The sequence below is a fragment of the Seriola aureovittata genome, chromosome 19, assembly GCF_021018895.1.
Source record: "Seriola aureovittata isolate HTS-2021-v1 ecotype China chromosome 19, ASM2101889v1, whole genome shotgun sequence".
NCBI lineage: Eukaryota > Metazoa > Chordata > Actinopteri > Carangiformes > Carangidae > Seriola > Seriola aureovittata.
Window position 1 is genome coordinate 7,394,954 of NC_079382.1, and position 19,437 is coordinate 7,414,390.

Genomic DNA, 19,437 nt, shown 5'->3' on the forward strand with positions numbered 1-19,437 from the left:
GGGAAAAAAACAGTGTTCACACATCAGCCTCTTTAGTACTGCTTTTTAATTCTGTGCAGATACAGAAGTAGCCCACAGTAAAACTTCACAAGCAAATGAATCATATGACAAATGGCACTTTCTGCAGGGATAACAAGATAAAAAAAAAAAAAAAAAAAAAAAAAAAAGTTAGAAGCTGGAGAGCATTAACTGGAAAAAAAAAACTGTTTTTACACCTCGTCTCGAGGCATGAAACACAAACCTGTCACTTACTCTCAACACACAAAAGATTATTTCAGCAGTTCCTTACGCACATACACTGAGCTCCAAGAGCCTAAACTGGCTTACTCCTCAGCATTACACCTTCGGCTGCACTGATCTGAATACATAAGACGGGAGAGAGTGGTCTGATGAATGCAAACCAGACACTCTGTCACCCTTATTCCAGATGTGTCAAATCTGTTCAGCACAAAGGGAGGTCAATGCTTGAGGAAAATCCCTACAGGCCATTAGAAACGTGCCCTTAAAAGATGTGATGCTTGAGTATTTGTTTATCCCTCAGTGTCCGTCAGTTTCAGTCTCTTTGGTGCTGGTTCCTCCGCTCGCTGGGAGCCTGCAGGTTTGGGGCGGTCCATGGCAACCGTTGTCCCTGAGAGGAGGTAGCCGCCACCCCCACTCATAAGTAGCACAGGATGCGTCCTGTTAGGCAACACCTAGGGACACAACATAGGAGACATTAATTCCACAGGAAGGGCTGCGGGGAAATAACATGTTGGTCCTGAGGGGGAAGAACTCTTTGATTATGCAAAAACATTGTTTTCATCCAGTTGCTGTTTCTTATAAGATTCTGAAGAAGGACCAAAAGAAAATGCTGGAGAGTCTGTCATAATGGATTAGGAACAGTGTGTACAAGTCTCTCCTGTCAAATGCAGAATATCTGAGATGTGGCCTGAGGTGTAATACCATTGAGTTAATACAGAGAGGACTGCAACAATGATTTTTTTCTCCTAGAAGAAGATGATAAGCTTACTTTACACTAAAACAAGTAGTGAACCGGCAAAAATTAATCAGAAACAATTCTGGTAGTCTTCACTTATTCAAATAATTTATTAAACAAAAAGCCAAACATTAGCTGGTTTCAACTGATCAAATGTGACAGCTTGCTGCTTTTGCATATTCTGCCATTGCAAAGTGAATCTTGGTTAGATACAACAATCAATTTGATAATGTCACCATAGACTGCAGGAAATTGTCATATGTATTTTCCATTATTTTCTGACATTTCATCAACAAAACAATACATAAAAAGTCAACACATTAATTGCTAAAGAATAATTATTGTCATTTATACCTCTAGACCTAATTTTTTTTTTTTTTTTAAGTAAAGGATTAGTCCTATTCACTATTTAGCATTAGACCAGCATTAATTGATATTTTGTCCATTTGAGGGCAACAGAAAAGGCCTAGTGTCTGTAGTACCTGTTCAGTATTTAGTACACGTAGCATTTGTTTGGAACCATCTTGTAAGTCCAATATTCACTCTCCTTTCTGCTCTATGTTACACTCCACTGAGGGAGTCTGGCAGCTAAGCAGCCAAATGTGATGCTATGTTTATCAGCAAGTTGCTAGTTTTGTCTGGCTGCTATTCATTGTTGGGGAAGTAGTGTAAAGTGGGGTTTTTGGAGATTTCTTTTAGCTGTGAACTGCTTCCTGATACATCTAAAAAAAAAAAAGTGCTCATTAGAATGGCGCGACTGAGACTAAACAGTTTCACAAGTTTTTGACTAAAACCAAAGCAATGAGCTGAAAGACGCTAAAACAGTCCATCAGACTGAGGAGAATCACTGAGTTAACCCTTTACAACACACAGTCACACAGCTGATTCATTGTTAATATAAGAATATTGATTAGAACAGCTTTAAATACAACAAGACGAGACAAAAAGTACAAAGAGTTTACCTGATAATGTCTAAGCCAGGTGTCTGTGAGTCTGAGGTTGACTGTGCCACCATGTTCCCTGAGCTTTGTGTAGCACTCGATAAGAGGCTGCAGAGATGGAGGGGGACGAGATGGAAAAAAAAAAGCAGCATTAAGGAGGAGGACTGCAGAGCCAACATGCCGACACGCACACACACAGTATGATCTTTTTAGCAACATAAGCACAACAGAGGTAATAAACGCAGGAACGTGATAGGCATTGTAACTCCTTGGCAGTGACGGGGAAGTCTGCTGCAGTAATGAAATAAGGACATTTCCCGCTGCAACTCTAAGCAATAAAAACCTGTGCGCACAGGCTGGTAATGAGTGATCCTTCTAAGATAGAGAATTATCTTCACTCAGTAAGGCATATCAACAGTGTTGTGTAGTTCTACATGCCACCGGTCGTGATGATCTTACCTCTTTGTACTGAGAGTAGACTACAAAAGGCCTGGAGGGGGAGAGGAATTTGAGCAGGCCCATTAGGACGGGACATGGGTGGAAACGACTGGCAATAACCAACCTGCAATTAGAAACAAACAAGATGATCAAGCAAACCTGTCTGATATGAAATACGCTGTCAACAGCACACTTTGTTATTGGAAATGTGTAGGTAGGCAATATCGTAATTTACCATCAGTGCTGCATATGACTTATTACCGGAAAACTTAAGGATTTAGTGCCTTCCTATTGTTGACGTTCATTTCATCTTCTATAAAGCTGAATGAGAGTCAGTAAAAGAGGCTGATTTAGGACAGTCTGGAAAATGGTGCCCTGTTGGAGTGTTTATGATATAGCTGCTATGATTTAGAGGAGAGGTAAATCGATAGGCGAACCAGATCAATACTTGTTCTTCTGACTCGGATGTCAGCGCCACAACACTTCATCAATCAATCATGAAATGGCTATAAAGCAAGTTCTTCACTTTATATGACAGGAAACTGCAATGCAATCACCTCATTCACCTTGTGAGGGTGTGTTAATCACTGTGAATGAGCTCAGAGCAAGGCAAATGATTTATCATGATTTTTATGGACATACTTTACATTACTTTAATTATTATGAATCCATTTTTCATCCCTGTAGATCTATTTTAATTACCGTTGTTGACTACTTGGAGCAATCCAGAACTGGTAAAACAGAAGTGAAAGAGAAAGTAGCTGATGCTGAGAAAAGCAGAACAGTGCAGAGAAACAGGCAAAAAAAAAAAAAAAAAAAACAAGTATAACAAAACAAAAACTCTTGACACAAACCCGTCTGCATTTCTGCTTTCCAGCAGGGCAGCAGCAGCTGCTAGCTTCTTCCGTTTCTCCTCCAGCTTCACCTTTTTTTCCTGAGCCTACAAAAACAAAAAAAAGCATAAAGTCAGGCCACTATCTCTTTCAGATCTTGCCTTCAAACAAGAAGTGTAACTTTGTGTCTTTGTAATACCCTGATTGTCCAAAAAAAAAAGTGTAAGAAACATTAATTGCTGGTCTGCCACTCAACACTGATTTTACACACGTAGTGACTAGTTCCTGCTGATTACAATTATAAAAGGAAACGAGAAGATTTTTGAAAGTGGGGTTACTAAATATTGGACATACTTTGGCTTCCTTGCGTTTCTCCTTCTCTTTTTTCTCCTGCTCCTGGCCAGCGTCATCGCCAGCGTTGGTTTCCATGCTCCGCTCCTCTGGACTGCCCTGCTGTTCTGCCTCAGGCTGGTTTTGCTCCTCCTCTGCAGCCTTGTTAGACTGCTTTTCATCTGGAATTTTGGAAGAGGTTACTACATCAGTAAAGTGCCACAGAATAGATACATATACACATAATAGTTACCGTTTCATTTTCTGAATTAGCTGATTAATCTAGTCTATGTTTTTGTTAATATCAATACATAAATAAAATGGCTATCGGAGGAACACATGCAAATCTTAGCATCTGTTCAGTTGTAAGAAGGAAATGTTTCTTTGGCATTTCATCACTACCTCGTCAGTACTCCCTTTCATGTAAAAACAAGCTTCTAAACATCTTGGAGAGATTTTTTTTCATTTAAAAAAAAAAAAAAAAAAAAAAAAAAAAAGGCAGGTTGTACCAGCATTTGGGTCTTTGGCCGTGGTGTCCAGAGTGCCTGCCAGCAGAGGGTTGACATGGCAGATGGGAAACTCATGCAGCATATCGTGAAAATGTGCAGGGAAGCCAAAGCTCTCCACACCCGCCCGTACAGGCCCGCCTCCTGGGTACATTTGGATCACTGAGCCATAGCCTGAATGAGGAGGAAAGAGAGGGTAATTATGCAGAGGACAAAGACAAGACTTTGGTAGCACGATTATGTAGATTCTTTGGATAAAAATAGCTCAAATCCTTTAGCCAAATAAAATACAATATAAACAGCAGAAAAGTTAATAGGACTAACGTACCTCCCATTCTTTCCATGACAGCTCCCAGCACGAGACCAGCACAGGTGTCAAACACCAAAACTTTGCTGCCAGCGTGGATGTTTGCCAGAGTCAACATCTGCGCAAGTGTGTCATACCGCAGGTGGCTGCATCAAACAGAGACATCCACATCATACATTTGTCTCTCTCTGCTCATTAAAAGACAACTTTCGCACATTCTGTTAATCCATGTGCTGACTCACCAGATCTTCCCTGGTTCCCGGCCATGGTACATCATCGCCAGGATTCGACACGACGGTTTTAGAATCGTCACAGTATTTTCATACCTGAGAAAGCACAAGATGGGAACAACTGATAACACTAATTACAGCACTCTACGTTATCTTTAGTCTATAACACATTGTGGTTGTATAATTAGAAGTGACTCACTTCTTCTTTTTCTTCTTGATGTACTTATCCTGGGCATACTCAGTCTTATCTCTGAATGTGGCGCTGTTCTCTATAAGCTGCTGAATGATTTCCTGTGGAGCACAAACACATATCGTCTCTAGACTCTCCTCTGTTATACATCATCATTTTATCCATTCATTTAAAAGATAAGGTTCCTACGACAAGACAAAAACCAACAATGTGTTGGGCCATCTCTAAATACTTTTTGATTTCTTGTGGCATTCCTGCGAGATGTAAATCTTTAACAATAGGTTATACGTGTCTAAAATTTACCTGAAACAGAAAAGGTCCAGGTTTTAGCAAACATTGCTCAACCAGGACTAAACAGAGCGTTCGTTAGGGTCTATTTTCAGCTGCAGATTGTATAGATTTTTTTTTTGTTATATCAGACAACACTTGTCTCGTGGGATCTATTCATTGTTGGTTTTGGTCTTTTCATGGAATCTGACAATAATAAAACAACAGGGGATACTGCCAGCATTTTTGTTTCATGAACAGACACAATACCTGGCAGTACTTTGATACTCTCCATTTATGTATGTAGTTTCAAGGTTACTGATGTACCTGACCCTTCAGACCTTGCTCTTTGAGCGTCTCAATGTCATCCCTTGTCAGTTTCTGTGATTTTCCATCATCTACAATGTTTCTGTTGTCTGTGCCTGCCTCCTTTGCACCTGGGAAGAACACACAAGATATTATTTAAAGTGAAGTAACCTGTTAACAGTAACAGGTTGGCAGTGGTCTTTCAACTCGTTCATATACAGTCTGGAAATTACATGTTCATCAGATATGAAAATGCCATTGGATGCATCAAATAAGTCAGCTGTATGACCCAAACATGAACGTGGATGCTGTGTGATTTAAGCAGCAGGTTACACACCGTTTGAGCCCGCTGTGTCCTTGGGCTTCTTAGGCTGCAGGGTCCCTCCGGACATTATCTCAAATGTGGTGCTGTACAGATGATCAACTGCATTATCCAGGAAGAACCACTGTTTCTCGAAAATCACCTTCCTGTGAGTAAATCAGACAGAAAAAAAACAATCAGAGCAATGGTCTCAATGCAGCATCCCATGTTCAAACGTGGCAATATCTACTGTTAGCTTTCATAGGAAGTTCACTACTATTTATACACTATGTTATGTCTGTGCCTGGGGTCTTAGTGATGTAATATCAACACTTAAATTCAAAATACAGTTAATTATCTATCACTAGTGAGATGTCAGTTTCGGTTTAGCTAGGACCCAGTTTTTGCCAAATTATAATAAATGTTTGGCCCGTTAAAATGCGTATATTTAACAGTTTCTTACTTACTTCCTCGGTTGTATTTGCATAGCTTTATAGATATCTCCTCGTTTCAACACAACGTAGTCACCCTCTTTAATTTTGTACTGAGAATCCTCGTCTCCGTTGTCCGCCATGATAAGGCAGATAAACCAGCTCACTAATAAGCAGCGAGGAAATTGTCGCCTTCAGCTAATGATACAGAGTCACCGTCGACAAGGCACGGTTCAAAAAAGGCACTACACTACCCTGAAGTAAAAGAAAATTACGACAGATTACTATTTCCACGTGTTAGCTTTCATTTCCCTAGCTTCTCAGTACAGCTAATCGATTGCAGAATGTAGACAACGCCGTGCTTCAACGTAGTCGTCTGTGATTAGCTGGATATGCGTCGCTGAGCTCGGCAGCCAGTAGGAGAGAAGTGCGATGACTCTGGGTGAAAGTGTCGATCTCAGAATCATCGATAAGTGTGGCCTATAGTCAGATACACCTACGACAGGGAGGGGGCACTAAATGGGGGGGGGGGGGGGGGTTAGCCATGGTTCACCGTATCATATGATTGTTTATAAGACTTTACTATGGTAAACATGTCACTGTACATATATATATACAAACTGAAGGAGGTGTATGGCTGAAGCTTTTTTTTATTTTATTTTATTTATTTTATTTTATAAAGTGTCTTTGTCCAGACCCAGTGAGAACTTGTGGTGTATTCCCATTACAATATATTACAAGATATACCAAGTTTTTAGACTTTAATGAATTGTGACAAAATATTGCCATGTATTGTATTTACCATTTACCACAAATATGTGAATAGCTGGAAAATGGATGATATGCGTTAATTAGATTAGATTAGATTAGATTAGATTAGATTCAACTTTATTGTCATTGCACAGAGTACACGTACTAAGACAACGAAATGCAGTTAGTATCTAACCAGAAGTGCAAAAGAGCAGTTAAAGTGCAAGTGTGTGCTGTACAGGTATGTAAAGTGAGGGTGTGCATAAGTAAAGTGGAGATGTGCATATGTAGGGTACAAAATTAAAATGATGAGGTAGCGGGAATAAATACAGTGAGTGCTAGACAATGAGTAGAGACGGTTCAGAACAGTTCAGTGCAAGGTTAGGTGGCTGAGGGGGTTGGTGTGGCAGTCACAGTCTCTGGGTTGTGTGTGTGTGGGGGGGGACACCGGGGTTGTGAGTTCAGCAGGGTGACCGCTGCAGGGAAGAAGCTTTTCCTGAACCTGCTGGTCCTGGAGCGGAGAACCCTGTAGCGTTTCCCTGAGGGGAGGAGGGAAAACAGTCAGTAATTATGGACAGGCTTGTTTTTCAAGTTGAGAATAATTACTTTTTGATTGTATTATAAATTCCTGCACTACACTACACTGAATTCAAGCTGGAATGTAACAACAATACACTTACTACACAATCTGTCAGCATAAGAGCTGCTGCTGGATTGCATTTCAGCAAAGTAATCAATTTTCCGCACCCAAAAATCCCATCCTGGGTAGGTGCATTTCATTTCCCGCCACAGGGCCACAATCTGCTATTTTATAACTGCTTTTAAACGGTGTGCCAACTCCACCTGCCCACCACTAGTGTACAGCAGTGTAGCAGTGAGGTGGTTGAAAAAGCAAAAGAGAGCATCCTACACAGCACAAGAAATAACTGATGATTTGGTCAAACTGGAATAAATGATGTAATCTGGTGGACATCTTAAGTCACTAGAAAGTCTCAAGTAATTTTCAAATGACCCAGTGACAGGAAGTCATAGTGACTGAAGTCACCTAGGGGGATTAAGAACAAATTGCGGCTATTAAAGAGTTTCTACATTAGAAATTAAGAACAAGTGGGTGCCGACTCAAAAGGAGCATCCTGCTTCCTGTTGATACAGACTCCTATGGTTTTCATTGAAATGTTACACTTTAGATGTGCAGTTAGGCAAACAAACACAAACACCATTCATAATCAAATTTTATTGCATGTCAGATCACTTTGATTTCATTTTAATTACACAATGGTCGATTATGACTGGATGTAAAGGACGTTATTGCCCATGTTCTACCTGACTTAGACGTTACCACTAAGGGGGACAAAAAGTCTCATTGACTAAGATGCCTCAAAGTATCTTCTGAATCTTTCAGTGTTTCCGACAGCAGATTGTAAGTCACATTGTTTATGAAATCCTTCAGGAATCCATGACATCCTCAGAATTCCTGAGAAATTTGAAGGTCCTATTTTCAGGCTGTGTGACAGCAGTTAACAGTCAGGGTATAGTGGAATATGCATCCCATACAGTAGCTATGACAAAAAAAACTATAGCATTTCCTTGTCACATGAACATAAAAATCTGAATCTATGCCTACCATGAATTCTGTTTTCTTCAACCACAGAATATTTTTTAGTTTAACCTTCAATGCAAAAACTCAATTCAGTTTGTGTTTCAGCAATTGAAAAAATGTAAAACAAACTGTGAAATACCAAAAACCTTTAATATTTTTTTTTTTTTTTTACAAACATTGTGTCTGTTTGAAATAAAAGTTTTGAGTGAAAGATAAATCTTCACTACATATTTACATCAACACCATTATTTTTCTAGTGCAGGGTACATTGCTATAACTGTCTACAGGAGGATAGATAATCACAAAAATTATGCTTTTCTGTGAGTGACAATGCATCACTTCTCTGCCTGTGATACAGTATTACATTTCCTCTGGCAGTGATTTGTTCAGTGTTTAGAATTACCACTGCAGCGTTGAACTTTCACATTGTAACATATACGTAAATAAACAACAGATGTATAGATCTCATTCCTGGCCTCCAGTAAGTTTATGGAACAGTTCTTCATCCAGCGTCTCGTTCTGGTCTTTAGCTCGTGTGGACAGGAAGATGTAACCGCCAATGAACTCATGGACCACCTTGCAGTCACAGCTCAAACAGCAGAAGGCTATTGTCACATTCTGGTCGAATTCTATGGTTACCTGGAATTGCATAAGGTACATTAAAGATTCATGTCCATGAAGTAATGCTGTCTGTATGCAATACACCCTCAAAACTGCCTCCTTGAATGAAGAGACAGGTTTCAATCATAATATATGGCACAACAATCCCCCACCTGTCTTATCTCCCAGTTGACATTCCACTGCTTCATGTTGGCGAACCTCCATGTGGTGACAGGAAGTCCAGTGGACATGTCAATGCGAATCAGACGGTTGTACGAGATCCCCAGAATCTCATCCTTCTTACCGCCTTTGAATCTGAAACATATAAGGAGATAACCTATCAAACCCATCAAATTATCATTCATAACTGTTTGACATATATATGTACTATATATATATATATATATATATATATATATATATATATATATATGTATATATTTATGTGCACTGTACCTGACAATGTAGTAGTTTATACCAAACTCTGGAAGTGACTGCCAGGCCTGGATAAAGCGCATCTTGGCCTCCATTAGGGACAGCCGTGCTATGTTCTGATGGGCCTCCAGGATACGTGCTGTCAGCTTGAAACAATCATGAGAGGCAGATTTAGCAAATATTTAATTATAACAGTGATGCAACACTGATGGCTGCTGGCAAAGTCAAATAACTTGCATGACGTAGCCTTTCAACAAACTTGTTTGGTCTTGTGCTTCTTGGCGTAGCGTGGGGAAACAAAACATTCAGCATTCATCTCCATGGTGTTGAGGTCGGGAGCTGCCTGCCCAGGAGGGGGCGCCAGGCTCTTCATTTGCAAAAAGGACTGGATGTTCCTCACTTCTGACTTGTAGGAGCTGTAGGCCATTGTCTTGCCCTTGGAGGCGAGGATGCATGCGGCTTTCCACTTGGCGTACTGTGTTTCCTGCAGCGGAGGGAAAATAACAGTACAACAGTTACAAAATGAGTCCAACATCTGTGCATGAATAAACACTCCGGGGAGATTTTAAAAAGAGGCAGAAATGCCAGTTATCACAGAAAAAATGCTCATAAGCATGTGGATGAGGAGATGGACCTTACATTGTCACATCGGATGTACACCTCGTTCATCCCATCAGCAACTGGGAGCAGGAGCTTGATGCCAAACTTCTTGTCTGTGACATTGACGTCAGGAACTACCTCACAGCCTGTCAAATCAGGAGGAATATGTCGTACTGACTTTAGCTACAGTAGCAGAGCAGCAAGATACAATAGAACTGTTAATACAATAGTAAAACTGCAGTTACTGTGGTCCTCAACAATACAAAACACATTAAACAGTGTTTCCATACTACTGTCTTTTTTTTTTCACTCACCTCTGAGGTGAAACTGCTCTATGGGTTCTCCAATGGCAGCCTCCTTGTTCTTGTAGTAGGAAATGGTGGTGTCCTTGAATACAAACCAGTACTCTTTGTACGGCCGCAGCGTCAGTCTTTTGGGCCTGATTTAAGACAGAAAAAACAGAAAAACTTTTTTTCCCTGCAATGACATTATCTGAGATAAAGAATGAAGACATGGAAGAGAATTAATGTTCTAGAGGGTTTATGAAATTCATTAAAAAAAAAGAACAAAAAAACAAAAAGTCCTTTAACCAATTATATTACCATAGATGGCCAAGATGTCATCATGAGATGAAAGGAAAAATCAGAAACATAAATACACATAATACATTTCTGTAGAGAATATTTTAGCCCATCCAATAAATTGTCTCATGACTTCTTATCTTGTAAGTCACTAAACTAGACTGATTTAAGGGTAAAGGACAGGTGAAGGTACAAAGGACAGACAAAATTAGCAGCAGACAGTGTTTACCGATTGCATCTTCATGTGATGCGGCATACTGTGTATAAAGGTGAGTTTACCTAAATAGCCTGAGGGAATCTGCCAGCTCTGGAATGTCTGTAATGTCTTCCTGGGGGGCGGGATAAACAACAGTCAATTTTCCCATGTCTTCTAGTTACATCACCATGTTAAGACATGCAATCATCGGAGGCCTACCTATCAACCTCAGCTTAAAAACAGGTGTTCTACTGTAACAGGCCAGAAAACCTGAAAATTACAGTTAATATTCACTCCAGTGTAGTACCGTCTAAAAAAGATGTTTACCAGAATTCTGTCCGTGTTTCCGCCTTCAAGTGTCACCTCCAAGTTGGACAGGGCAGCCTCGACTTCATCTATTTCTGGTTCATTGGAGTGGTCCAGTGGCTCACTTGACATGGTAAGTTTGCAAATGTGATACTGAAAAGAAAAGAAAAAGTCTTAACTCCTGACGAGAGAAGCCGCAACTTATTTTCCTAATTATAATGATTAAACGTTTAGTTTATTTTAAGTACCAAGCACAAGTCTTTACGAAGTTCTCTGACATGACTTAAGAGGTTATACAAGGCTGGCATGAGTCAGAGAGAGGTTTGAGCGCAGCCCTGTGTGCCAGCCACTGCATCAATGTGTAGGTGAGTGCAACACTGATCTCCTTTTGAATCACTGTGATTCCTGAATCACTGTCCCAACACTTGCAAAGTAACAGCTGAACGGATCAGAGAGGGCTGAAATGTAGACACAGTGAATGTCACAGCTAAATCTTCAAAGTTATCACGGCAATCATTAGTTCCTTAGAGCAAATTTGTCTGATGGGGAGCTATAATTCTAACCATACTACTTTTCCTGCTACTCAGCCTCTCTTCCTATACCTCTCTCTTTGTCTCTTTCTCCCATCCTCCCTCTCCAGTGGGAGCTCCTTGCATGGATTTAGATGCCAGACCCACTCTCCCAGAGAGATGATATTCTGAGCAGCAAGACATATACTGTATATACTTAAAACCAGTTTAGTACACATTACTGTGCTCCTGGAAAATTGTGTCTTGTGGTTACAAGCCACTATAAATCAGGATTAATGTATTTTTTTCTTATAATTTCACTGCAGGTACCATCAGCAAATTTAATTCTAAGATACAAAAATGCATGCAATTATTAAAGATATAGCTTTCATCACAAATAATAGCTATGAATGTGTGATATATGTATCTGTTGCCAGTTTTATATTGTTGAAGAACCAGATTTAAGCTCTTTTCATGTGATAACCAGCTACATCTATAATGGTGACTGTTAAATTCCTATTGGATAAAAACAGTGGCTTAGTGGTTAGCTCTGACACTGCAAAGCAAGGAGTGGTTAGTAAAGGGAACTAGCTTTTGAAACACCCTGCCTTCTGTCCAGTGCTGGGAAAGGCTAAGCCCATTGCTGTACTCTAAATAAAAATAAGAGAATGTGGAAAATGACATTATTATTAATCATATTGTATGTTTTCTAACCTAAAAATTGCAATACAACACATACATTGCCAAAGGAAGAAGTTTAAATTCCCTTTAAATATGGCCCCTATATGCTTGAAATAGAGTGTAAATTACTACATTTACCTATTTATATATACGTCTACATATATATCACAACCATAATGGGATAATGTTCACCTGTAGTGAGGCAAACATCAGCATTTCCTCGTCAGTGCAATCTATCTCCTCCAACAGGATGGACCAGCGAGCCTGTTCATACAGCTGGGTTATCCTGACAGCATCGTACTAAAACACAAAAACATGGGCACACACACACACATTACAGTTTAGATCAAGAAAGTCCCCCCCCCCCCCCAAAAGGATAAACTTAGTGTCTCTTACTTTGGGATTGAGGTCAAAGAAGACATTGTACTTAAAGCGAAGCAATAGCTTGTCTTCGTCTTGAATCTCTTGCTCCATGAGGGAACGAGATGAGTCCAACCACCTGCCAATCACAGAAATAACCAACAGTATGAGCTGTGCATAAAAATATCCTCCAAATTATGTAACAATGCAAGTTTTGAATCAACAATGTAACTAAAATGTTCTGGTTTCTACCCTGCATTGTTGACGGCTTTGTCCACAAGCGAGAGCGGCTGGTACATCTTGGCCAATTCAGCGGGCGGCAAGTTTGGCTGAGAGTCAGCAAGAGGGTTTTCTCCAAACCAAAGGCTGGTGGCAGACACTGGCATCCCGTTTTCTGGGTCATAGGTTGCTGTCATGGTCTTACTGTACATGGGGCCTTTGGGGAAAATGAAGGATTAATAATTACAGCTGGGTTTACCAAATGATTCAGAATAACTTCATATTCATAGTGAATTTTAAAACATTGCTTGAAGTCCACATCAACTGCCTGCCAGATAGCACACATGGAAAAAAAATGTTCAAAGAAGAAGCAACTGGTAGATGAAAAGTTTGACAGAGAGGTTGAGAAAAACAAAATTAAGCACGATGAAACTTAAAAGGTAGCAAGTGTGTTGACATTAGACTAAAGGCGTTAATCAGAGTGACTTTAAGCTTGGTGTAGAATCTGAACTGGATATCCTGAAGAACATGGCAGCACACTGAGCAACTCTTTCAGATCTCAATGATGAAAACTGTGTACTGGCAGATCTCAGCAGCAGCATAAATGAATGCTGCTCATTTCTTCTCCTCCTCTGGCCAAATTAACTCATAGGAATAAAGATGCTATCCCCTGTATGGCTGGATAATAATCTTAAATTAGTATTTCATAAAATCCGACTGACTAAATTTAGTCTAACCGCCCAAATCCCATGTAATTAAACTGGGAATAACTATAACAACCAATGATGTTTAGCTAGAGGTTAAACCATTAAGTTATCCCATAGCCCAGTCTAGCAGAGCAGAATTTTTAACTGGTCATAGTGTAATAAATCAGGACAAACTCAAAAATGAGCCAACATGAGGAAGAATTTAAAACAATTTATCATCATCATCATCTAAATTTGAAGTCATATTGTTAAGCCAAAGGTTTTTCTGTCATGCCCCCCTTTAGAAGCTGAACAAAATGAATAAACCTTGTTAATATGAATCTTGACAGCTACAATAGCATCAAAGACCACTCTTGTTTCCCTAATCTTTCCAAAATTAATCAGATTCACAGATTTGTTTCACAGCAGACATTTTGATTTGTCACAACAGGAAAAGCACAGGTGGAACTAATCATATTAACGATTGCTCCATTCCACTAATTAATGCAATGCAGCAGCAAATAATGCTATTAGTTACACCTGTTTTTTACAGGTCAAAATGTGTCCTTTAAAGACATCTATTCAACTTAAGTTTCACTACAAATATCCCCCACTTGCCCCCCCCCCGCACTGGTACTGCACTCCTCCGACAGCACCCAAACCCCAGTTTCGTAACCACTGCCCTCGTACTACTATCCAGAAATGTAAAAAAAAAAGACGATGTAATTCATCTAATGTGATTCATTGTGCAATGTAATGTAATCGACAAATTCATCATGTCAATCAAAACTTTAACCTGTAATTAGACAGTTCAACCGTTCATTGGTAAAGTGAGGCACCAGAGCAGGCGCTACAACAAGTATTACACACAACTAGTTTAAATTAATGTGGAAAAGTCATGATCACAATTACAATTAACTTTGCAGCCATAGAGTATGACACAATATCAAACAGAAAAATAATAAAACGTGCACAATAACATAAATAATAATAATGGTGTGCATATCCATTTCTGACATCAATTTCTAATCATGATGTGTTCCATCCAGTGCATGTTTTTCTTTTCATTATGTGAATATTAATCTCTTCAGAAATGCTGCAGATTTCTTTTGAAGCAAAATTAGGTGGTTCTCTGCTGTGAAACTTTTTTAAGCCTTGTTATGAAACAGCCCTGTGATTCACAGTACCTGTGCCTCCTGGTCCCCCACTAAGTAAATCGATGTCCCAGATGTCATCCTGCGGCGAGTTCTTGTCTTTCTTCTTTTTCTTCTTGGATGGATCATCTGGCGGCTTCAGCAGGGAGAGTTCCTCTGATCTCCTGATGTCTGAAATGGAGCGAAAACGAGAAAGTGTAGGGGATCAATAACAATGTGGAAGGAAGGTGAGTCTTAATTTTACATCAGACAAGAATGTTTCTGTCCATGACACATTAAATCGAACAAAAGCAGCAAGGAAAGAAGGGTACTCTAATCAGAAAAGACAGAGAAACTCACTGAGTAGTCGACAGATCTCTGTCACTGCCTTGAAGACCACATTGGAGAAGCTGACAGTCATTTTGATGGTTTTCATATTGGGGAGCTGCAGCAACAGGGGTTTGTGCTGTGGTGTGTAGCGCAGGACAGCATCAGCCTGTGTTGAAAAATCATTTTAAATCATATGAGCTGCACATGCAGAATCAATATTCATGATTTATACCCTCTCCTTCCTTATTGACTGACTGATTTGGAGATCTTGTAACCTTGGCTTGTGGCAGTTCCGGATAATTTATTATGAAATTTGGTGTATGTCATTTGACATTGGCCTTGCCGGAGGTCTGCGTTCTCTGAGTGCCCTTCTAGAGTTGAACTACAGTTGTACGGTTTTTTGGCCAAGGACTAAACTTGGCTGTACAATATAGGTTTGAATTATAGACCTAACAAATGTTCCAGAGCTGGACTGAGGAGGTTAATAAAATTCAGCTTTTTAGTAGTCTGTTAGTATGAACGATTTTATATCAGAGGCTTCCATGGGTGGCTATATAAAACCACTGATGGCTCTTCCTGCCTTAAGGAGCTGTGAACACAGATAAGTGAATTATTACGGTTTTTGAATAGAATATTCTATTGTGCCATGGGCAGTCAAATAGTTTTTGAACTTTGTAGAAATACATTTCTCTGGAAAATCTGAATAGTTTTAAAAAAAATAAAAATTTAAATAGTGAAATATCACCTTGGCATCTAGTTATTACCTGAATTCCATACTTGTCCAAGGTCCAGTGTGTCTTCAGCAGCCAGCATTTCCTCTGTTCCCACCATAAGGCATGGTCTGACCAGTCCTGAGGAGCCCCTGCAGTAAGACAGATTCAATAAAGCGTATTGCTGCTTTATTACTACCATATTAATGTCATATTTCAAACTTAATGGCTACTTCACACTGAGAGTTATTGCATACATTTATATGTCAAGTTTTAAGGGTCTTGAGTTGGAGAACTGGTTCTTGTAGCTGAAATATTTCAAGAAAAACTATTGCTGCTACCAATACAAACACTTATGTGGACCCACTGTCGTGTAGGTGGTGGAGTGTGATTAAAGTGAGGTTTTATGAGTCTACCTGACATCATGTTGTGGTGCTGGGCTGAAATCTGTCTGTTGATGACAAGCTACTTAGTCATCTACTATGTCTCATGCTCTTAAAACCACCTTACTAAAGTTGCCTTCACATTATATTGGCTCCTCCACATTAATGGAGAATTGTAAAGAGATATCACATCAGATCCTGGCTGAACTTTGGCACCTACGACTACACAAGCCAATGTACTGTTGCAAAACAATGACACTGTGGTGTTGAAAAATGCCAGGCAAACAAAGGTGTGGCTTGACTAACAGACCAGTGGTAGCAGCAGGGGAGGAAGGGGGGGGGATTGAAGCCCAGTGCTTAAAGGTAAGATGGAGTTAAGCTTTTTACCAGGTAATCAAAACAACATTGTCTGTTTTAAATCCAAGCTATTAGAAGACGATGAGAACTAAATTCCTAAGAAGAAATGGAAATGTGCCTATTCTCATGTCTCTCTCCACTGTAGTTACACATACATACAGTATAGTCAGCCACATTAGATGCTACACATTGTAAACGCAATATGACCCAGCAGATGCAGAATGCAAAATAAGTTTTTCACACACTTACTGATCTTCTCCACCAATTTAAGCATGAGGCCTCCAATGTGCAAGTCTCCCTTCACCCTCAGCTTAAATTTCATGGACTCATCTCCATCTTTTTGATCCACCTGCACAGACAGCTCCCATGATGTTTCTCCATACTCTGCCGCTGTGATCATCGCCCTGTTCTGAAAAGACAAAGATGAGTGTGGTGAGGTGACAGTGCATAGATTACAGACAGGATGTTCCTGTTTACATATCAACATCACAGGCCCACACCACAAGGAATATTGGAAGGAAAAACCTACCGCTATCTCTAATTAGACACATAGTGGGGGAATTCCACTACAATATGTTGATTCTTTTCTTGCTCTCTTTTGTTTGGGAGATTAGGAAACATCTGGGATGAAAACATGAGTCAGTGGATTAAGTGTTTCTCAACATCCTGTAGGAACGTCTAAATTAACTCGGCCAGCAGTTAACAAACACAGACCTCTCATTTTTTCTGTTCTAAGTGGTCACCAGTGAAATAGATTTCCACCCGCTACTCATGCAGCATCTCTGCAACGATACTGCAGCCCCTGAAGTACTCCTCTCAGCCAACACATTTATGAATAAGATATCAGCGAACACACAGAGTGGCAGATGTACTGGCTAGTGCCAGAAGGAAAAAGAGATGAGACTGCAGAACACACAGTACACATGACAGACACAGTGCAGCAGTACAGCTTTGCACATACAGGCACAGATATGGTGGATGATTGTTGGATTTTAATTATGAGAAAGAGGGAACGGATGAAAGACATGAGGCAGGTAAGAAATGGGAGAAGAGTGGAGGAGGAGTAGGGAGGGTACTGCTGTGGAATGTGTGACGAGCAGGGACATGAATCTGGTGCAGGAGAGACCATGCAAAACAACAATCTTCCCATACTGCACCAATGTCCCTCCATTGCACATCTGAACAATGAACAAAGAGTTCAAAATTTGTGAACAAAGAGATGTACACACACACTTGTCTAGCCTGGGGCTATCGACAGAAATACCTGTTTCATTTGTTCTGGTTAGCCCACTCTGTGTGTATACTGTGTAAAACTGTGTTGCTGGGAGGCTAGGTTTAATGAACACACTCTGCTCTCTTTGTGCTGCTCCCTCCCTAAGCAGCTGTAGGGTACAGTTAAAAGTTTGAGCTTGCATGTCTGCTGAAGGAGTACTTGTTGAGATGTGTTGGAGCGGGAGGGCTTGACTCTTAAAATATTACACTATTCTGCAAAACAGACCCAAATGTGTTGGAAGGTAAAATCATGTCATTTGGGGCTCATCAAAATGCAAATAACATAAAGCAAATACATTTTACAAATAAAGTACTCAGTGTTTTAAAGAGGGCTCATATTCTGTGTTACTCTATTATTTCTAGATTGCAGGTAAGCATTTTAGTGTCTCATTTCCAACCTAAACCACATAGAAAGAACGGATTTAATATTGGAACAACTAGAGGAATTCAGCACTGAAAAAAGACAACAACCCCTTTTTTCAATACAACTGCACACATTCAACAAGAACAGACGGTATTCAGAAGCAGCATGCATCATTTCTTATTGTTAAATATAATTCATAGTGGGGCAAATGGTCTGAAATAAATAAATAAATAGAAAACATGAATCATGACAGTGAAGCCTGTGGCAACGACTACCAGGCATTTCTTTTGCGCCAGCAATGATACTGTTAGTACTTAGTACTTTGTAAGCCAAGCCTTAGTAGTTACAATGATAGTATAATGAAGTTGACCATTAACCATTAACCTCCGTCTATGTAGGCCTATCACTGACACATGTCATAGTCCCAACTGGGCCCAGTCATATGATGTGATTTTTTTTCGGGAGGGACATGAGAGTCCTCTTTTAATCAAACCCATATGGATAATGGCCAATAAAACTAACGGTAACGGGGAAGTTAAGAATCTGAAACCGCCCTTACCTCGAGTCAAAGTTTTCTGCCGGTCAGCTTTTCCTAGAAATTTCTTGTGAAGTGGAATGACCCGGGAATGAGCTTTCCTTTGAGAGCAAAAGCCACGCCCCGTCCCAGACAGGTAGACTGGGAGAGGGAGAAACGTTAGAGGAAGTGAGCTAGTAGGGTACTTAAGGTGAGTTTGTTCACAGTACAGCACGGTTGTCACACAATATCTTATGTTTGGGGTGTACTTTGTTTCACCAAATTCTGTGGGGCTACAAAGTTGTTACTGCTTAAATTATTTAGTAATGACTATGACTAGCTAGCTATAAGACACAGAGCTTGTCCGTGGCTAGTAGCCTCATGAGTACCCCAAAATTAGCTAACGTAAACATACTCGGTATTGTGGCAATAACGTAACCATGCTGTGAGCTAATATACCTTAGTAATGTTTTAAACATGTTATGTTTGTGTTTCGGGGGGTTTTACGTGTAACAAACATTATAAAATAACCAAATTCTTAAATAGAGGGACAAAAAAAATCGCAGTTAACAACAGTTAGCCTAAATTAGCATCACAGTATTTCTTTACACCTACAGTAGCTTGTGTTTGATAGACGCAGGTAGACACAAGTATCATTAGCCCAGCAAAATGAGGTAAAGATATATTTAATTTGGTTAGGTCTTTCACTGACTTACCACTGAGTAATAAACTGAGAGCAGACTGGATTTATTTGTGAATGTATAAGCAAGCATACAGCATTAAAACTGTTAGGTA

General features: G+C 39.9%; 3 protein-coding genes across 3 annotated transcripts in view; 1 reads left to right on the forward strand and 2 right to left on the reverse strand.

Moving 5' to 3' along the window:
- Positions 1–28: 28 nt before the first annotated feature.
- Positions 29–6,395, reverse strand: trmt6 (tRNA methyltransferase 6 non-catalytic subunit). The gene is made up of 12 exons (XM_056405396.1): positions 6,093–6,395; positions 5,662–5,792; positions 5,346–5,455; positions 4,761–4,852; positions 4,574–4,657; positions 4,353–4,477; positions 4,028–4,198; positions 3,543–3,700; positions 3,210–3,295; positions 2,377–2,479; positions 1,939–2,025; positions 29–692 (listed from the first exon to the last, which is right to left on the reverse strand). Exons 1-12 carry the CDS (start codon positions 6,197–6,199, stop codon positions 531–533), a joined length of 1,416 nt encoding a protein of 471 aa, XP_056261371.1. The 5' UTR covers positions 6,200–6,395; the 3' UTR covers positions 29–530.
- Positions 6,396–8,025: 1,630 nt separating this feature from the next.
- On the reverse strand, positions 8,026–18,776 carry fermt1 (FERM domain containing kindlin 1). The gene is made up of 16 exons (XM_056405073.1): positions 18,688–18,776; positions 16,742–16,901; positions 15,807–15,904; positions 15,073–15,208; positions 14,767–14,904; positions 12,927–13,110; positions 12,711–12,813; positions 12,507–12,614; positions 11,146–11,277; positions 10,902–10,951; positions 10,356–10,480; positions 10,081–10,187; positions 9,701–9,925; positions 9,463–9,587; positions 9,180–9,321; positions 8,026–9,045 (listed from the first exon to the last, which is right to left on the reverse strand). The coding sequence occupies exons 2-16, from the start codon at positions 16,890–16,892 to the stop codon at positions 8,872–8,874; spliced, it is 1,998 nt and encodes a 665-aa protein (XP_056261048.1). The 5' UTR covers positions 16,893–16,901; positions 18,688–18,776; the 3' UTR covers positions 8,026–8,871.
- Positions 18,752–19,437, forward strand: part of LOC130187443 (1-phosphatidylinositol 4,5-bisphosphate phosphodiesterase beta-1) — a 163,064-nt gene continuing 162,378 nt past the window's right edge. Inside the window, exon 1 of the mRNA XM_056405072.1 lies at positions 18,752–18,853. The gene's annotated coding sequence lies outside the window, so the exon portion shown is untranslated. The remainder of the gene's footprint in view (positions 18,854–19,437) is intronic.

Excerpts from the sequence above, each read along its gene's own strand:
- trmt6 (XM_056405396.1), bottom strand. The coding sequence starts at position 6,199 with ATGGCGGACAACGGAGACGAGGATTCTCAGTACAAAATTAAAGAGGGT. Across the intron at positions 5,456-5,661 it reads GGACACAGCGGGCTCAAACG|GTGCAAAGGAGGCAGGCACA; the intron begins GTGTGTAACCTG and ends TGTTCTTCCCAG. Across the intron at positions 2,026-2,376 it reads TCTACTCTCAGTACAAAGAG|CCTCTTATCGAGTGCTACAC; the intron begins GTAAGATCATCA and ends CCATCTCTGCAG.
- fermt1 (XM_056405073.1), bottom strand. The coding sequence starts at position 16,892 with ATGATCACAGCGGCAGAGTATGGAGAAACATCATGGGAGCTGTCTGTG. Across the intron at positions 12,615-12,710 it reads TCTTTGACCTCAATCCCAAA|TACGATGCTGTCAGGATAAC; the intron begins GTAAGAGACACT and ends TTTGTGTTTTAG. Across the intron at positions 9,322-9,462 it reads ATAAACTACTACATTGTCAG|ATTCAAAGGCGGTAAGAAGG; the intron begins GTACAGTGCACA and ends TATATGTTTCAG.